At 36.4% G+C, this 19,149-nt stretch overlaps 7 protein-coding genes across 7 annotated transcripts; 3 read left to right on the top strand and 4 right to left on the bottom strand.

Annotated features, from left to right (window-relative positions):
* Nucleotides 1-12: 12 nt before the first annotated feature.
* RHIMIDRAFT_243227 (Acireductone dioxygenase) lies at nucleotides 13-765 on the bottom strand (the record flags this gene model as incomplete). The annotated part of the gene is made up of 5 exons (XM_023609915.1): nucleotides 13-77; nucleotides 131-227; nucleotides 282-402; nucleotides 461-525; nucleotides 580-765. 5 exons carry the CDS (start codon nucleotides 763-765, stop codon nucleotides 13-15), a joined length of 534 nt encoding a protein of 177 aa, XP_023470819.1.
* Nucleotides 766-861: 96 nt separating this feature from the next.
* Nucleotides 862-4,457, bottom strand: RHIMIDRAFT_288079 (vacuolar protein sorting-associated protein 35). Its single transcript, XM_023613532.1, has 6 exons — nucleotides 4,013-4,457; nucleotides 3,843-3,939; nucleotides 3,471-3,777; nucleotides 3,211-3,418; nucleotides 1,943-3,154; nucleotides 862-1,883 (listed from the first exon to the last, which is right to left on the bottom strand). Exons 1-6 carry the CDS (start codon nucleotides 4,112-4,114, stop codon nucleotides 942-944), a joined length of 2,868 nt encoding a protein of 955 aa, XP_023470820.1. The 5' UTR covers nucleotides 4,115-4,457; the 3' UTR covers nucleotides 862-941.
* Nucleotides 4,458-5,116: 659 nt separating this feature from the next.
* RHIMIDRAFT_3321 (uncharacterized protein) lies at nucleotides 5,117-9,153 on the top strand. Its single transcript, XM_023615112.1, has 5 exons — nucleotides 5,117-5,616; nucleotides 5,668-7,773; nucleotides 7,828-8,061; nucleotides 8,116-8,283; nucleotides 8,339-9,153. Exons 1-5 carry the CDS (start codon nucleotides 5,605-5,607, stop codon nucleotides 8,966-8,968), a joined length of 3,150 nt encoding a protein of 1,049 aa, XP_023470821.1. The 5' UTR covers nucleotides 5,117-5,604; the 3' UTR covers nucleotides 8,969-9,153.
* Nucleotides 9,154-10,108: 955 nt separating this feature from the next.
* RHIMIDRAFT_196834 (uncharacterized protein) lies at nucleotides 10,109-10,477 on the bottom strand (the record flags this gene model as incomplete). Its single annotated transcript, XM_023606154.1, has 1 exon — nucleotides 10,109-10,477. A coding segment is annotated over one exon (369 nt), but the record flags the coding sequence as incomplete, so codon positions are not given.
* Nucleotides 10,478-12,702: 2,225 nt separating this feature from the next.
* On the top strand, nucleotides 12,703-13,886 carry RHIMIDRAFT_253023 (uncharacterized protein). Its single transcript, XM_023610989.1, has 6 exons — nucleotides 12,703-12,870; nucleotides 12,923-12,942; nucleotides 12,996-13,043; nucleotides 13,099-13,149; nucleotides 13,203-13,257; nucleotides 13,311-13,886. Exons 1-6 carry the CDS (start codon nucleotides 12,825-12,827, stop codon nucleotides 13,805-13,807), a joined length of 717 nt encoding a protein of 238 aa, XP_023470823.1. The 5' UTR covers nucleotides 12,703-12,824; the 3' UTR covers nucleotides 13,808-13,886.
* A 2,898-nt stretch (nucleotides 13,887-16,784) lies between these two features.
* RHIMIDRAFT_243232 (uncharacterized protein) lies at nucleotides 16,785-17,087 on the top strand (the record flags this gene model as incomplete). The annotated part of the gene is made up of 1 exon (XM_023609916.1): nucleotides 16,785-17,087. The coding sequence occupies one exon, from the start codon at nucleotides 16,785-16,787 to the stop codon at nucleotides 17,085-17,087; it is 303 nt and encodes a 100-aa protein (XP_023470824.1).
* Nucleotides 17,088-17,226: 139 nt separating this feature from the next.
* On the bottom strand, nucleotides 17,227-19,062 carry RHIMIDRAFT_296414 (mitochondrial carrier; the record flags this gene model as incomplete). The annotated part of the gene is made up of 4 exons (XM_023614252.1): nucleotides 17,227-17,562; nucleotides 17,616-18,505; nucleotides 18,554-18,600; nucleotides 18,654-19,062. The coding sequence occupies 4 exons, from the start codon at nucleotides 19,060-19,062 to the stop codon at nucleotides 17,367-17,369; spliced, it is 1,542 nt and encodes a 513-aa protein (XP_023470825.1). The 3' UTR covers nucleotides 17,227-17,366.
* Between the last annotated feature and the right edge of the window lie 87 nt (nucleotides 19,063-19,149).

Consider the following 19,149-nt stretch of genomic DNA (forward strand, 5'->3'; position numbering starts at 1 on the left):
AGAATAAATTATTTAGGCAGTAATGTTGTATGTCTTGAGATATTCTACGCGGTATTTGTTATCGTCAGCAAGTGGACCTATCAAAGGATATTCAATATCAATAATACAAAGTAAAATAGTTCCCACTTACGGTTAATGGGTGTCCAAACAGGATCATCTTTAAATAATCTCAATGCTTGAATAAAATCATTTTCATCGGTAGTAAAACGGTGATAGATACCAGGTGGCTAATGTTTGTATTAGTCATCCCGCATGTTACCCCATTACACACAAACACTTACCAAAATAATCATGTCGCCCTTTTCCATGGCAATTCTGATCCAAACATCCTCTTCGTCACGAACATCAAAATAACCTGAGCCATCCAAGATGTATCGGATTTCTTCGTCTTCATGAAGATGTCTTGTAATAAAAGGGGTTGGTTTACACTTTATATATTTTTATACACTCCACTACTTACTCGCTAAAGAATTGCTTGAGCTTTTCTTCATAAAGAGAACCAAAAGCAGAAGGAGAAACCTCGATCTGAGCATGTTAATTAGTTTAAGAATAAGGCACTTGTATATATATATAACTTACAGTATCTCTGTGCTTATAGTGTCTTCTCTTTGCAATTTCGTCTAATCTATCAAGTGAATCAGGTCCGTCAATTCTCCAATACAAGATACCAATCTTTGCAAGGTCGTCTTGTGTCTTTTTTATGCCAGTGTCATGAGGAGCTCTTTGGTCAGCGTTGCTCTTGTCGTCATAAACGTAGGCTCTCATGGTTAATGCAAGTGGAATCAAGTTTAAAAGAATAAATAGATACAATTTCATCTTTTTTTATACAATTTAAAAGCGTTCTTATTGGCTGGTTTTTCTTTTTTTTTTTTTTTCCTTTGAAATCAGACACCCTTTTTATACATATAATTTATTTATTTATGATGATATCATTGCATGATTTAAATGTCTCCTAAATCCAGTTCGTCGTATTTTGGTCCATTCCAGTCACTATGACCTGATTGTTCTTTACGGTTTTGTAAATGCAGCAGTGTCGCACGGAAGTGACGGCGAACGTAGTCAGATACAGAGCCTTGATGATGGTCTACTAATGAAGAAGAGTTGGATGTAGGAGGATGTTGATCTGGGCTATCCATGTTGCTAAGGTTGGTATTGATCAAGTCAATGAGTCCATTAAGATATTTTACAGTCACTGCTTCATTTCCTTTTTCAAAATAGTAAATATATCTGTTCAGTATTTCAACAAACAGTTCCACGTTTGTCACGGGGTCCATGCAGCTATCAGCAATCTTGAGTGCCTTTTGAAGACATTCTAATGCGCGTTTTCCGTCCCTGAAGAGTTCCTTTTCATTTTCAGTACCATCTGCAGAACGATCTGTAGCCCACCAAAGATGAGAAGATAAATAGACACCTCGGCATTGATCGGGTTTCTTTAACAACTTGGAACTGTGAAGGGCCGCTTTTGTGATTAAGGTATCATAGTTGTCTAGAGAGAAAACGCGTGTTTGCTGAAGGGCACCGATAATACAGGTAATTGCCTGGAATTGAGCGCGTGATTCCGAAATGCTTTCTTCGTAGATTGTGAATGCTTCCACAAAGTATTCATATGCAATCTCTTCGAAACCGCATTCATCCGCACTCTGTCCAGCCAATAAGAACAGATGAAGACAGGTTTCTGCACATTCGCATTTATGGTACAAGGCTGAAATAACTTGATGAATAAATCGGAACAATGCGGAAGTCTTCTTCTCCCAGATCTCGTCTTGTACTTCTTGCACTCGGTATCTTCTAGCAAGTTTTACTGCAGATATAACCAAAGAGGGGAAGGTATAGCGGATCCTATCACCACCATCACCAAACTGCTTTCGTGCTGCAGACAATAACTAAAAACAAAACAAAAAGGGATTAGGCTTTGGTGATACAAGTGTAAAACATTTGTTACCAAGAATTGCGTATCTTCGTCGTCAGATCTGAACATATGAATCATTCTTGCCAGCAAGCCTTGCTTTTCAACGTACTCTTCTTGATCAAAACTCAGGTCATGCTGCTTTTGACGGCTACCATATGCAGGCTGCAGTGTAGCAGCAGAAACGGGAGCATCCTTTTGATCACGTAAGAGAACATCACAGAGATCGAGAATACCATGGACATCTTCAGGTATGTCAATAATCGTCGAGTTCTTCAAAACACTCTGCACAATAGCATAAGCAATCGACTGACGTGTGCTGTAAGGTTGAAGTGCGAGCAAAGGTTGATAACTGGCCAAAGCTAACAGGGTGATGACAGAGCTGTAATGTTGAATAGGAGCCAGTAATAAGGATAAAAGATTGGATTCAGTGGCCTTGGAATGAAGGTCAGGTAAATCAGATAATTCAAGCACTTTGTCTTTTGCAAAGGCAAGAATTTGATCGACATAGTCCAATTTTTCAGGATAGCAGGATAGAGAAAGATTGATGAGTGAGACCAGCAATGCAGTTAAATCCTGTACAGTCAAATCAGGACGAGCCTTGACAAGTTCGACGATCTGACCCCAAAAGACGACAAAGAGTTCAACATCTTCAGGAATACCGCGGATTTTTCGAACATTGGTATCATCATTATCCACAGCCTGACTTTCTTCTTCTTCTGGTGGACTAACTTTACTATCCTCTTCCTTTTCATCTTCCTTTTGCTCTTGTTCCTCATCTGCTTTGTCGTCATCTGCGTTGTCTTCATCATTTGTTTCAGTCACCTCTTCATCGTCAGCCAAAGTCTCTGATGTTTCTTCATTTTCGACATTTTCCTCTGCTTCTTTCTTTTCTTCAACTGGTTCGTTTTCCTGAGGCTCTTCCTCTTCTACTGGAAGACCTTGTAACTTTCGCTTTCTAATGTCGGCAATACGACGAATATTCTCTTCTCTTTGCTTTTTCGTCTCACTGGGCTCTTCGCCTTCTGCTTCCCGAGCGGCATAGGCAGCCAATCGATCGATGAGTGCAATAATGATTTGCTTTACATTTACTTTTGGATGTAACTGGGCAGTTGCTGACAAGAAAGGTTGAAGGGTTCGAAGATGAAAATCATCAGGGAATACTTGGGTAATTATTTCCATGAGGTACTCTTGAGCAATAACATCTCGACAGCTAACAACTTGATCCAAGATACCCGGAAGAATATCCTATGAAAGAGATAAGTTTACACTGACTGTCTCATGCCTTTTATATACCCTTTTACCTTTTGATACATTTTAAGATCAACACCATCCAGCTGACTGAGCCTGACCAAGTTGGTACCAACCAAGATACGCAATTCTTTACGCTCAGCTTCACGCTTTTCACGGTCTCTTGAGTGGCCCTGATGCTGCAAACGAACCCAAAGCTTGTTCATTTCTGTAAAGTTGGTCAAGATAAAGTTGATGGACTCATAAATGTTTCCTTCAGGTCTAAAATTTAGCAAATGATTAGAGTTAAATATCAAATTATTCAACCTCTTACCCTGATCCTTCTCCTACAGGCAAGTAATCACGAGTCATACTGCTAAGATAATATCTCAAGAATAAGCCACGGATAGGATGTTGAACACCTCTTGTCATTTCCATCATATCACGCATGATTTCTCGAACAGGAGCATCAGGCATACTCATATAAGCTGCGCCAACAGTGATCATCAAGTAAAGACGAGGTACAATATTTCCAGCGTATTGTACAAGCTCATAAAGGTCGGCCAAATGATGTCTTCCAGAGGCGTGCGCTTCAGTTAAAAAGGCTGTCAAGTGTCGCATAGCATCAAAGATAGACATGTCTATATTTCAAAAGAAATAAAGGTTATGCTCCACTCCTTTTATTTACTTTTTCTTTTTAACTTACACAGTTCATAATAGTTTTTAGGCGTTAAAGAAGAGGTTCTTAGTTCGCCCAGCATGGTTGAGCAATGCTTTAGACCATCCATCAACCTGTTATTTTCCTATATTTTTATAAAGAGTCATTAGTGTTCAGGGATGATATATAGTATGGCTTTCTTGTTTTTTTTTACTAACCAAGCATTTCTTCATTTGATGAGCTTGGACCTTGCAGACATTTAGTATTTCATCCAAGAGCTTTGCTTGGTCTTCAGCAGGAGCAGGACTATGATAGCTCATTGCTACTGTTTATAAATAGAATAAAAAGAGAATACAACCTATTCGGGTAACAATAAGCCAAGACTGAGGGAAAAGCAACAAGAGAACGAGGCGATTTGAAGCTCCTACTCAATCTGGTCTATACGTCATGATCATTTGCTTGGTGAAAGGCCAATGTTTGGCGCACCAAAGCATACATTGCTTTTTAACTGAAGCTACAAATATAGTACACACACTACAATAAAGTATCAAACATACACTCCTGATTATTGAGTTTAGTCTTGATAAATACAATGAAACAAGCTGTAAATTCTTTTGCTTTCTTTATAAAAGAAAGCTATAAAATTAAAGGGGAAGCTACGCGCGCGCTCCGTTTTTACCAGATACACTCCAGTTTTTGTATGTCGCGCTCTGCTTTTGTAAGAGACATACTATTTTTGTATATGGTCTTATTTTGCTTAGTGAAGCCCCCCAATAGTAAATGCAAGTATTTTCGCACACTAAGTTCCAATAAGACAAGGGTGAAAGATGTGCTATTGAAGCAAAAAAAAATTGGAATGATTGTAGTAGAAACGTAGCAGCATACAAAAAACTGGAGTCTCTGTAGTAAAAACGGAGAACGAGCGTAACATTCTCCATATTAAATTAAAAAGTAAAAGAGATAAAAGGCTATCCAGAGTCATCGGGCCATTGAAGGAAACGCCCATCCAAAGATATGGCCATATTGAAGCTGGTCTGACTCCAAGAGGGATGAAACAAATGATTGGCCAGTGGAAGTGCCAAGAGCCAGTGAACCTCGTGGGAACTCGAAAGCTCATTGGAATCTTTTACGAGCAACACAAACGAAGTAAAGGGAAAAAAAGGTACAAGTCACTCACTCAGGATAACTATATGCAAAACCTTGTAGTAAAGGTATTAGCGTGATGTCACTCTGTAGTCTCACACATACAAGCTGTAATAAGCTAAGTAGATACTCTTTTAAAGTAAATGCAGCGCGAAAATACGACAATTTCCACTTGTAAAACTCTTATTTCTACAAAATAAAGCGCCACCCTTCTCTATATTTTATTATACCAATCATAGAATTGAAATAGAAACCACAAAGCGGTTAGGTTCATCAGGCTAAAAACTCTAGCCTGTGATTACGTGTACACCAAGAAAAACTAATGTGGTAGCGTACTACTGTGCACGATGCTGCAGTGGCACCATTATAGTAGTTTGTTCGATTTTAGTCATAAAGAGTTTTGGAATATTGTCTATTGTAGAGTAATTCTATTTCCTTTGTTGATAACATAGTGCATAATGACCTTAGCATTGAAACAGATGGGTATATGTTCTTTATATGAACCTTTTCTTGTTTAAGATATTTTCATAAGGAAATAAAAGTTTCACAACACAGCAAGCATTTGTCCAACTGCAACAAAGGAGTTGACCGAATATTGAACACGATTAATAGAGAATGTTTAAAGCTTCTCGTTTGGTTCTTCTCTTTATCTAACTTTTAGACGCTAATGTTCAAAGAGGTAAAAATTCGTTATTGAATGCATCTTCTTACAAAGCTTACTCTATAATAGTCAGGCAATATAGTTCCTTTATTCAATGTTTCAACATTGTCCAGAAACTATTATTTCAACTGCGAAAAAAATTATTACCACTTGCTTTCAGAGGGAAAAAAAGTAGATCTATCTGAAAAACAGCCAGCAAATCAGTCAACTAAAGGAAATTTTCAAGGGAGCTCATTAAAAACTTTAGCAGAAGAAAGAGGCAAAAAGTTTGAAAAAAAGTTATATGACGAATTAGTTGAAAAAAATAAAATAGTCGACGGAAAGAATGGTTTCAAAGAAGCCCTAGAAAAGGCTGGGCCTGATAGTTACTTTTACAACCAAGAGTTTACTGTGGACGACACTTTCTATACCAAAGTTAATGAGGATGGTCAAGTATATAAAATAGCAACTTTTAGGCCAGACTTTGTGCAAGTCATTGATTCAAAGACCAATCGAAAGAAGATACGTATTATAGATGCAAAATCATCCAAAAAAATAGAAGAAATACATAAAATCCAGGTCGTTTCTTATTGGTTCCTGATTCAACATTTGACCAAGCGCATGAACATAGATTTAGACGAAGAAGTGGGAATATGGCTACCAAGTGATATGGAAAACCCAAAACTATTCTCCGTTCATTCAGAAATCGACGAAGATAAAAATCATACGATACTCCAAAAAGTTGAAGAGCTTTATAAAACTACACTACCCAATATTATCAAAAGTGGAAAATATAAGTGGGAATTACAAAAGAAATGCCGCAATTGTGATTATTATATCCAATGCAAAGAAGGTGCAAAAGGAACTGTGAAGGATCTACCTTATAATAACAAGGAAAGGTACGAACTTTATGCGAAGCACATGCCCAAAGATGTTGAAGATATTAAAGATATTGAAGATCTTGTTGGCCGGATGCAAAAAATGTGTCTTGATGAACAAGATGTTTCTCGACTAAACATCAGGCTTGAAGGGTATGTTAATTGCCGCAAGCCGAACAAAGAGCCAATCTTTTTTGGACTCCCTACCACCCTTGTTCCCAATAATGTTGAATATCACATCTACGTCTCGTTTCTAAATGACGATTACACCTATTATCCTTATGCTTTTGCCTTTCATATATCTCCAAGCATCAATCTTTCAGAAAAGCTTACATATTGCCTTAACGAAAGTTACTATCAAAAAGACGATGAACAACGGAAAGATGCTTTTTGTGAGATTACAAAAAGATTTATCAACGCTCTTCATTCAATACTTGATCATATGAATAGTAGCAAGAACGGACTCTGTTTGTTTTATGTTTACGATAATAACGAAATGTATAATATCAAGAATTTTCTCTCTGAATTGGTTTCTTCTCAAGGAAAGCACTTAACATCACTAGAAAGCGCAGAAAAAGAAGAAATAGTCAAGAATGCTACCAAATGTTTGGTGGCTCTTTTTCAAGATGCTACCCTGCTAGATGTTCCCACCTTAAAAGAATTTCCGTGCTTGGACAATGTTAAAAAGAACTTTATGACTGAGCGATTTGTTGTCATTGAACAACTGCTTGAACAGAATGTTGCCCTTCCAGCTCAAGTTTACTACGAAGTATCCGATGCTGTAAAGTACATGGTAGACCCCAAAGCAGTCGTCCCTGAATTTAAAAAAGAATGGGAAGATTTTTCGAAAAAAAACACAGATGGTAACCAATTTGCAAGGGAGACTAAGAATAAGCAACTTGAACTATTGAACCAACTTCATAAGGTCAGGGAAAAATATTGGAAGCTAGCAATTAACAAGACGTCATCAATGCCAGAATTGTTTCCTCTATCATGTCCCGACTTCAAATGGCCAGACACTTTCAGTTGTAATAATCAAATGCTTGCCAGAATCTTATACTTTACGAAGTATAAAAGCCTATTTGAACAAAGACAGTGTCAAGAAGCTCCTATTGCTGATTTAGACATAATATGTGGCTACAAGTCGTCAAAAAAACCATCAAGCTTGGTTCTTTCGTTTAAAAAGAGAGCATATGGTGTTTATACATTTGATGTCGTGAACACAGAAAGTAAAGATGCTATAGAAAAAAGGCTAGAAAAACTTGACTACGATAAAAAAAATGGTTACAAGTACATTCTTGTTCCAGACAGATACAAGGTAAGCACGTGTCATTCTTTAAAAGAGGTATTACTGACAATCAATCTGCACCAGGACATTGTTGAGGCAATCAAATATACGTACGGTTTAGAAACCTATGAAGAAAACTGGCCAAGAGTAACAAGTGTGGCCATAGAAAAATATACGGTAAATCTTAAAGCTGACCGTAAATTTGAAACGCTTGGTGAAAAGTTCCGTTTGTATAAGATATACGAAGGCAAAAACGAAAACAATTCGTTCAAAAACATGCTTGAAACAATAGACGAAGAAACTAAGAAGAGTATTGACGTAGGTTTGAACTGTTGAACATTGAGCTTGATTTATTAAGCACATTATGTTTAGAATTTATTACGAAATCCTATTAAATGGTCAAAGGAGCATCCATTTGATAATATCAATTTTAACTCATCAGAAACAAAGGAACCATTGGGCAGATTCAATTTATTACGCTCTCAGCAGGAAGTTGTTGACAGCATTATGAAAGAACGTCTACAACTCATTTGGGGTTCAGTAAGTTTAACACATGCTTATAAGTAAAAAAGGAAACCAACATAGAGAATTTAAGGACGATGTCAAAAGAGAATTTTTAGCTCAATTTATCAACTGGTATATCTCAAACTTTGTCGAATACAATCAATCAAAAAGTCTGGTGATTGGTGTCGCTGCTAACAGTAATAAGTCTGTACTAAAGCTTTTACAAGAAGTAGAGGAAATAAAGAAGCAGAATAAGTCCGCCAAGTGGCCTTACATCATCTATGCGAAAAAAACCTACCAAAAGCAAGTCAAGGGGTCAGAGATCAAGTATACTTCAGATATAGAAAATTTCAGTTTTACATATCACCAAAAAAAAGTGTCTGTTGTAGGCGCTAGTTTTTCGAATTGGGAATATGTTAGGAAATGGAAGGGCTTTTCAAACTGTAGAATGATGATTATCGATGATGGATCTATGGCGCATGTTCATGATGCATTATTACCTCTTGGGTGTCTTTCATCTACACGCTGCAAACTTATTGTTGCGGGAGATATCAATGTAAGCGCATTAAAACCACAGTACGCATTCCTTTTTTTTTCACTGACGTGCATCATAGTACAAGAAAAAGCCCTTTTCGTATGGTTATTATCAAAAAACTACGGCTGGCAACAGCCCACTTTTATATGGCTCTATTCAACAATGTCTAACGAGAAAAGAGAATAATGCTGTAATAGAAATTGATGGGAAGGAAAAAAACAGATTGAGCGATCTTGGTCCTAACACATTGAAGCTTCGTGACGAAACATAGGTTTTTCATTGATAGCTTGATAATTCATCAATTCGGGTCCCAATCTCTACAGCTGGTTATTCTTATATGCCTTATTTTAAAGATTAAAGCAAATAACCACCTTTGTCATCTAATATCTTTCACTATCCTTAAAGCTTTTATAGCATTGAAAGTACTGTAAAAATTTAAATTGTCAAAGACATCCTTTTGTTCTTTTACAAAAACGACTCCAGCCCTTTTGTTGTCCCTTTTCTGAACTTTAAATTTTTGAAGTGGCTATTTATTCTTTTTTTATTTCTAAGCCATACAAGTCAGCGCATATTAAAAAAAAAAAAAGTATTTACACAGTTAAAAATTCTACTTCTCTTGCTTGTCTTTGTATTTTCAAAGGCAAGTCATTTGATAATAAATATCCATTGATCAAGGTTAAAGTGATTGTATTTGAAGCCCTTTGATCTGTGACCGAACGTCGCTCATAATGAAGTGGCCACAACATTATTAATTGCAGTGATATACATACTGAGAGAGATATACTTTACATGCATACATCTGACCTAAAAGAGAATTATATCTAACTTTTATTGAGCAACTACAATTCGTATTGTTCTTGAAAACATTTGCTCTAGTTCTGCAATCCTTTGATTCTGTTGCATGAATATCAATCATACATAGCAAATACTATGTTAAAATGGTGAAGCTAGCCATCGCCAAGTAGCCAATTTATCAAATTCAACACGATTATGAGAATGACAAATAAGACAATTCCTGACACAAGAAGAACCAAGGTAAATGTAGCTCTGCTACTATTTTAGTTTATTATTCAATTTAATATTGCATCATTTTCTTTTCTACCTTTTGATTACAACCGATTTTTAGTTTACGTTGCATGGAACACTACTGCCAAAATTGGAAGATAATGCATGAGCTTCAGTTTTGAGCATGTTTTCAGTATTCAAGATGAGCCTATAGCGTTCTTTCATAATGGACTACTCTCTTGTGCATGTATTCAAATAAACGTCTGATACTCACGATAAGCTTATAATGTTTACACAATTATTAAAAACTTCAAACCTTTATTACTTTTTATTTGGAGGCCTGGAGCACGTAGTGCTGCTGGCAACAAAACTGTTAATCACTTTATTCATACCAGCCACTAGCGTGTTCCAACGAAATACTTTGATATCTTTTTCTATTTTGCTTGTTGTGGGCTCGTCGTAGCCCATGACTCGGGAGAAAAAAGCGGGATCCGCGTCCTTTTTTTCTGCATTTTTGGTCAGTGTAATCGGTTCGAAGCATTGAAGATTGCGACGGATCCTGTTTCTTTCCTCCCGGCAAAAGTGCATCAACAGACACACCTCAATCAACTCGATAAAGTCTGTGGACGTGATAAACCAATCCTTCTTTTGTGGCCAGTAAATGCAAGAAACAGCCACTTCTCCAATGTCTCGTGGATCTACTTTATCGCCTTTCTTGTTCTTCTTAGACTTGTGACCAGTGCCATTATAGAATTCAAAGCCAACATAGAGAATTCGTCTTTCAGTATTGTTCACCTTGGGAGCAATAGGATGGACCGGAATAGAACCATCAAGTGAGTTATAGTCATTGTGTAACCAAAGTGTTGGAGTGTTGTCGTTACGAAAGCCATTGAATGATTCACCAGGATTGACTTGATGAGAGGCAAATTTCAAACAAAACCTGCCATCAATGAGCTTGTCTGTGCAATATTTATATGGGAAGCTTTGCAAAAGACGAGCATTAATATTCAGAGTTGCCTTTTTGATGTTTGCATATGGATCTATTATTTCTTGAGAAGGACTGATTAACTTTGCATCACCGGAAGAAAAGCCTTTACAGGAAGTATCGCCCGAAGAAGAACCACCACAAAAAGAAATGCCAGAAAAAGAAGCGCCGGGAGAATTAGAAACTGCTATTTGACGCTGGGCGGAATAAGCCATTAGTTGTGGTATCGGTTGAGGATTAGGAGCCACATAAATGGTAGGAAGCAAAATATCTGGAGGAGTTACTGGGCGTTGTGCAACTGAAACTACTGACTGCTGACTAGTGGAAGGATTAGCCATCAAATCTGGTCCGAACAGGGCAGTAAATGCATTATCAGGAACGGTCTGCAAGGCAGTTATGTCAAAACTGGAAACGCCATAGTTTTGTATTTGGAATAAGGCTGGAGGAGCTGTAGTTCTGTTTTGTAGGAGCTCTTCGCAGTTGAAGAAGTTTTCTTCAAGTTCTGTATCCGCCTGGGATGGCAGTTGATCAAGGGAGTTATAGTCTAGAAAAAGTGTAAGTAGGAAAACGAATCAGGTATGCTTTGTCTTACCAAAGTACAAAGATTCGTTAAAAAGGCTATTGTAGTAGCTGCTGCTCATTTTGATACAAGTAAAATAGCCGAGAAGATAAATAGATCTACTATATATAAAAGACTGCAAACTTTTATATCTTTTGAAAAAGAGAGACTGTATGCAGTTTTTTATTTGTTAGCAGTAATGACGTCTGGTCAGCATTGCTATATTGCATGAAAGCTCGTTCATTTTACATGGCTTTAAGCAACAGATAAAGCATGAAATGCTCTCGGAAGCGATGTCTTTGATAATGAAGATGATATGTTATTTCCTTGAAATTTATTAAATAGATATCGTATGCATCTTTTTGACATGCAGAATCTGTAAGATTAACTCAATTTATAGCGTGTGTATTTTACATAATAAAATAGTCAACTTGTCAAGAATGCTGATCTGAGGCAGTTATAATCACCTTAAGCTTAGTTGGAATTGAAACCAAAATTAACTTTGTCAGTCATGCCGTCAATTGCTGTATCGGAAATTTGCGTGATTGGGGCATGGTATCTAGTGCATAAAAACTTCAATTCATGGCATTATAAACTCGCAAATCACTCATCGATAGTATAAATGAACGTAAACAAACGCTAGCTGCTTCTCCAAGGGTTCAAAAAGCAAGAACATACCATTGGTTAATGTGTAGCTAGGAAACAGTTGTATATCGTTTATTATTTCTTTATACTTTACTCAAGAATACGCATGACATTAATGACAATACTATATATCGTGAATGAATACATGTCCTAGAGCTATTACACAGTAGAACATCAGTAGCAGTTTGCGTTTAGTAACAGTGTATCAAACCATGATATGCTGTTGATTTCTTTTTAAATTTACGTTTAAATGCAAAATCTATTATCGATTAGGCCATTTGATGTACTGCAGATCTTTGCATATCATGTAGAATGACACTTTTTGATGAAGAATATAATACCGAGGATATAAGTTACTTTGCTATGGTCCAGGATTTATATTCATGTAATACAAATTTAATAAAGCATTAAAGATGATCATTTTGGTACAATATATTAGTATATAATTTGCTCCATTATATCATTACCTAAATTACTATGGCTACCTAAACGTTTTCAATGCACAATATCAGCATCTCCACGTTTACATCATCCAATCGGAATGCAGATCAAAGTAGTTACTGAAAAAGGAGAAAATAATCCAAGGAAATCCATTGGATTGTATTTAAATTTCACTGAAAAGGTTAAGATTAAAATGAGAACGACAGAGATTAAACATCAGTGATATAATCTCTAATCTCTCTTTATACAAGAATATGTTTATGATATGTTGTGGCTGTTTCTAGTCTAAACTAAAAATGATCTACAGCCAATTGAGCATCTCACTTATGTAATATTTTAACTCCGGTTAATTTCATCATTGTCTTTAATTCTCTCTCTGTTTCTCTTTTTTTAATCAAACGATAATCATGCCAAGATTCGGAGGAGCGCCTAAATGTCCACGTTGTGAAAAATGTAAGTCAAAGAGCGCACGTCTAACATAATATCTAATGGCTTTCCTTTATAGCGGTCTATATGGCAGAACAGGTATTAGGGACATATGTAACTGAAACTGTTTGAGACTAACACAGATAATATAGGTGCTTGGTCCTGGAGGACCGTGGCATAACTACTGTCTCACGTGCAAAGTAAAAGATATTATGCTTATGTGTTTATTTCACTCTAATATTGTCATCTTATTAGGAATGTAACAAGAGGCTAGACTCGACAACACTCACCGAAAAGAACAATGAAGTAATGAGACAACAAATAAAACAAGAGACATATTAAACTGAGACAACAAATAGGCTTATTGCAGAGTTTGCTATAATCGACAATGGGGACCCAAAGGCTATGGATTTGGTAATAGACAACATGAACCAATGTAATGACTTACCAACTTTTTTTTTTGATAGCTGGTGGAGCAGCCTTTTTGAGCACAGAGACCAAGTTACCTAGTGAAATATTGAAGGAAAAGAATCTGAGTACGCCTTCACCTACACTACCACCGCGTCCAGTAAAGACTACTGACATACCACCGCCACCACCTGCTCGTTCAGAACCAGTAAGCGAAGTAGAGGAAAGTAAGTCAAATATGACTTCATTCTGGACAAAACCTGCATCTGAGGGAGAAGGAGGAGGAGGATATATCCGTAACCATACAAGTTATGTGCCACGTAAGCTCAATTTTCAAACGCAAAGTGATATTTGTACATCATGCAAGAAGCCTGTCTATGCAGCTGAATTAGCCCTTGGTGCTGGTAATAAGTATCATAAGGCTTGCTTGAAATGCATAGGATGTGGTAAAAGACTAGATTCAACAAATATGGTAGATCGTAACTCTGATCTCTTTTGCACAACATGTTATTCTAAGTCATTTGCACCTTACCACATACGAGGGCCTAAATCATAAAGTGTAAAATAACTTTCCATTTATAATAAATAACGACTATTACTGTACTTTTTATAAAAGCAAGGCATATTAGACGCGCAAATAATCAAGAGAAATCGTTGCAGAGAGTTTTTAGATTGCAGAATATTTGAGTACAAGATATCATTGTTCAATGATTTACGCGACAATGGTATTCATCAAGTGTACAATATGCTGTATAACAAAAGCTTATACAACCTTTTCTTTTTATTTTCTATCTCCTCTTTTATTTCAGCCTACTGTGTCTACCAAGGTCTTGGCAAGGCCATTCAAGCCAATAAGTCCGAAACGACTGACGCCTAGGTCCTAAGTATACAGTGCTAGCATTAGATCGTATATTTAATGACTCTTCTTTTTATCACCCGAGAAATCAGAATGGAGCCGCGTTTGTTTTAAGTCTTGTCATGAAGTGTTCATCCTTTCAAGTGGAACGATGTAGACTTTGAAAACTTGTCTCTAGTTTCTGGTTTCTGTTTTGGTTGTATCTGCTTCAATTATGTAATATTTTCCTGTTTCTGTCACGGTCTCTGTATATAAGTAAAATTCAAGTACAACAAAATCCTTAAAGACGACAGAAATAGACGAATTGATCTCTGCTTGGTTATCATTCGCCATGTTTGGTTTGCTGAAGCACAAAGTAGATCCTATAGCTCCTCATATGTACAGAATAGTCATGTATAAAATGCTTTTATCGTGTGCAACGTGCATTAAGCTTTGAATGACATTTGGTATCATTTATATGTACAAAACTAGCTAACCGCAATAAGAGAAGTATAATTTATACCGCTAGAACAAATAGAGAATAATGAATTGTCTGTAACCGAAAGGAAATGAAAGCTGGAAGATGCTGTGCCAGCATTCTAGATATCAAAGAAGACAGAAGTTTAACTCCTATTTGTGGCTTCATGATCTTGACAATCATTATATATGCAATGTCTATGCTTATATTCAATGGCTCTGGTCTTTTGGAATAAGCTTTCTGTAAATTATCACTGCATATCAACTTTTTTTAATCAATAGCTAATTGACGACAACGTACTAAAAAGCGACATAGATTTTTTGCCACCAAAAGAATGGTTGGATGTAAACATGCTTGCGCATACCAGTTCAAACTATCGTTTTAGTAGAGCCGATACAACGAAGGACAAATTCAGAAAAGCTTTATAAACTTTTTGGAATGAAAAAGTTAACAATCTTAGCACGTGTAAAGCTGCAAAAGAAAGAGCAAAGGCACCGGTGAACACTGTAGAACTCGTTATGGACTCAAATCCTGCTCTATCAATAATTAATTCGAATATCAAAATAGTAACTTCAACACAGTTGTTTTCAACTTTTATACGATAACGCTGTGAACATTCTTTTTATAGCAATTAAAAAGGACACTCAAAAATAGCCTAGAGCAAAGAGCATATCAAGAGATCCTTGAACCTCAGGTTGACAAAAATGACGACACCAACAAAAATGAAACTGGTTCAGATAATGATGTTCCTAATGCTGGAGAACCACCAAACCCAAAGAGAAGTAAACGCGTTCGAGCCACTGATTTGCGTCGCCTATTAGCTGAGAATGGATAAATAGAGAATTAAGAGATGTGTGATCTATGTAAACACGACAAGTAGAAAGAAATACAAAAGAAACCAAAAAAATATATATCATATTAATTGTCATTACAATAGTGGTATGGGAAGTGTTTTAGATCTAACGAAAATATCACCCGTACCCAAACGTCTTAAGTCTTCGGCTAATGATATTTGCAAATACTATCGCTTCCTATTACCTATACTGCTGAAGAACAACGAATATACGGTTTTAAAGGATATTGGTAAATGTCATACAAAACAAGATCTATACCAGTCTGTCGAGAAAATTGATCCGTTTTGTGATAATTCTGAACACCCATTCATTAAATTAGCTATACAAAAACTGTAGGTATTAGTGGTTCAGTGGTATTTAAATACTAATGAAGCTTTTATTTTTGGATAATAGATGTAGCCTGTGGCATCACAATATACTAAAAGGTGACCATAATGAAAATTGGTATAGGGATGGCTTATGGTGACCTGTTCGATTTTATTTTTTGTGGGCGGACAGGCTATGAAGCTAAAAGGTATAAAGTGACAACATTAGACGAAGAATAATAATCCCTCTCATCCATTCTATTTCTGAAATTTAATGGATAATGCTCAAGTATATACTAGCTATTGCTCTTAGAGCGGAATGCCGCTCTCGTATTGTCAAATCATTGAAGGCAATGGGATTGTTAAATGCCGACACAAAAAATGTTAGACTAAATTTTATACCTTCACATAGTGATGACTTCGACGATGCGCTCCACTGCGAGGATAAGCCGAACAAAAACACTTTTTGGGGTGCAAAAAAGACCAAGAGTTTAAGAGTGTAAGCATTGGCTTGTTAGATATCCCTCTTACCGTACGAAAAATGATTCCAATACAGAATTTATTTCTTGAATATAGCCTCATGTATTGTATTTCAATAGAGAATAGTCATTCAAAGTTTCAAGATAATCAAGCTGATAGTTGATGCCGCAAAGGGAGATGTTTTTGGTTTTCCTCTCCCTTGGCCTCTAGTACAATCTATCGTGAAGATTTGTCATTGTCTTCAAAGTCAAGCTCGATATCATCAATGTCATCCCAAAAATAGTTTTTTTTATATTTTTGCGCTCATTTGGGCCATCAATAAAATATCATGTTTAAATGAATTAAAGACCTACGTCAATGACGCCCTTTGTACCTACGTTATAGATCACAGATATAGTATCTTATGCATGACGCTAACAGGAACACAATTGTAATGCGTCAACATGAAATCAGCATGACGTTAACTTTTTTCCTTTTTAAGTAATTTCTCAATAGCAGTGCATGAATTCTAATCAGTATAAATATGGTGCCTTTTTCTTCTTGTCATATTTATTCTCTATTCATATTTTCTATTATAAAACATGTCCTCATCTGCTCCCTCAAAGTCTGAAGCCAAGAAAGATCAATTTGTTGGCAATGTCAAGGAAACTGTTGGTAACGCTGTCGGTAACGAATCTCTTGAAAGTAAGGGCCAAGCCCAAAACACCTCTGGAAAAATCCAAGAAACTGCTGCAAACGTAACTGGATACGTCCAAGGTATTGTTAATCAAGCAAGTGGTGCTGTTATGGGTGCTGTTAACTCTTTGACTGGTAATACCACTGATGAAGCTTCCAACAAGGTTACTGAAAAGAAGGGTGAAGCTCAAAAGGAGCTTAATAAATAAGCCAATTGTACTTGTAAATAGTAGTAATAATAAACTGTAATTTTTTTAAACGAGAATTTTATTGTGTATTTTATTTACATTTTATATAAAACTCTAACAAATGACAGATTGACCAAGAATAAAAAGAAAACTACGCTAAAATAATAGTAAAAACTAGAGGATATCCCTAAGGAAATTTATGATCTAAAAAGAAAAAGAAAAGAGACATTTTGTTGGTATATGTATAAAATAAAGAAAGAAATTACATGTATATAGAATAAATAAGGGAGAAGGGAAGCATCAGGAAATACCAAGTGTTCTTTTACTAAACTCATATACAGCATAGCTAATACTAACAGAAGGTACAACCTTGAATAGTGTTGGTCCCAATCCTTTATAAAATCCTCTCACTCCATCAGCTTGAAACGTCTTTTTGGCTGCATCCCAAGCAGACGTATATCTATATGGATGTGCTGGTGTACCTTGTGCTTGAAGTCTATATACTCCTGTGATGAATATCGAATATACTATTCATACAGCAGAACTTACCTTGTTCTAATCATATTCAAAGGATATACACTTGTGGCACCAATAGATCCACTTACCATACCACACGCCCAAAGAACGAGCACATTAGGGGGTTTGCTCTTTCCTTGGTCGTCCTTTTGAGAATTCATGTATTGTAGATAAGTAACCTTTAGCGTTTCATAGATTCCCATATCCAAGGCTTGATAAGGAAACACACCCATCAGACTCACAGCTAAACCCGGCCAAAATCCTCTTAAACCGTGTGCCTTATAAAGTGATTTTGCAGTATTTATAATCATAGACTGTTGCTTGGATCTATAAGCCGCACTACAGTGATGGTGATGTCTTTTCTCGTGTATAGCATTCGATGACATAATTCTTGTTTTTAAAGTTTCTAAAGGATAAATACAAAACTGAGCGCACAGACCTGCTACACCGCCAGCCACAAAGCGAGCACCAACAGGGATATCATTCTTATCTTCTGAGTTTGTCAGTTCAGCAAGAACTGATTTAGCCGTTTCAAACACATAAAATTTGATGGCTGATTCAGGAACAATCTTGATCACGTTTAATCCGTTGCCAACAAAGAAGGCACGAAATCCACCACCTTGATGATAAATGTTCTTTAAACCATTCAATATGGCCGATTGCTTCATTATTCCTGTTGCTGCTGTTGTTGTATGAACTGGGTTATATGCGGTCTGAGTGATTAGGTAAACCTTTAATCTGTCAAATGGTGCTGTGCATGTTCTTGAGACAGCACCAGCAATTCCACCAGCAGCTAAGTATTTATAAGCATTGATGGCAGCTTCATCTGTATGAGGTATAACCACTTCAGCATCATGGGTGATCTGGGTTGATGTTTGATAGTATTGATATACTTCAGTTAGTGTTGTTTCTCTAGGTAATAACTATAGGGATGATTAATACAATGGCAGGATGTTATCTTTATCATTTACTAGTAGAAAGTCTCTCCAGTCTTGAAAGTCAATATAACCATTACCCTCTATTTAATAGATTAAGTATATATACACAAACATATTATATAATTCAACTTACCAGTATCAATACATTGTATGAAATTGGTGATATCATCATTCGTAACGTGAATCCCAGCTGCCTTTAGAGCATTTTCCAAATCTTTAGGACGTAGCTTGAAGTCGCTCGATTGATTAATCTCTGAGAATAGCTCCCAAAGTTCCTTTTCCTTTTCTAATACATAGTTTCTAAACTCTTGATAATAGATCACTCCATCATGCGCCGTATCACACTTTGCTAGTAAATCGGTGACATATCGTGTATGTGCTGGTAAGTGAGTAAGTTTTAAAAATCCTCCTAAAACGTCATCAGCATCCAAGTATCCTCTTTTTTTACAGTCCAATGACTCAAATAAACTTTTTATTCGAGCTTCTCTTTCACTTGCTTTTTCATCGTAATAAGGATGTGGTGAACCAGGAACTGACTTCATTTGTTAATTCATAAAGCAACTATAAAGAAAGAAAGAAAGAAAGAAAAAAGAGAGAGAAAGAAATGCAAGCAGATAAAGGACGGTGGT

The sequence above is a fragment of the Rhizopus microsporus genome (assembly GCF_002708625.1).
Source record: "Rhizopus microsporus ATCC 52813 unplaced genomic scaffold scaffold_1, whole genome shotgun sequence".
In the NCBI taxonomy this organism is placed as follows: Eukaryota; Fungi; Mucoromycota; class Mucoromycetes; order Mucorales; family Rhizopodaceae; genus Rhizopus; species Rhizopus microsporus.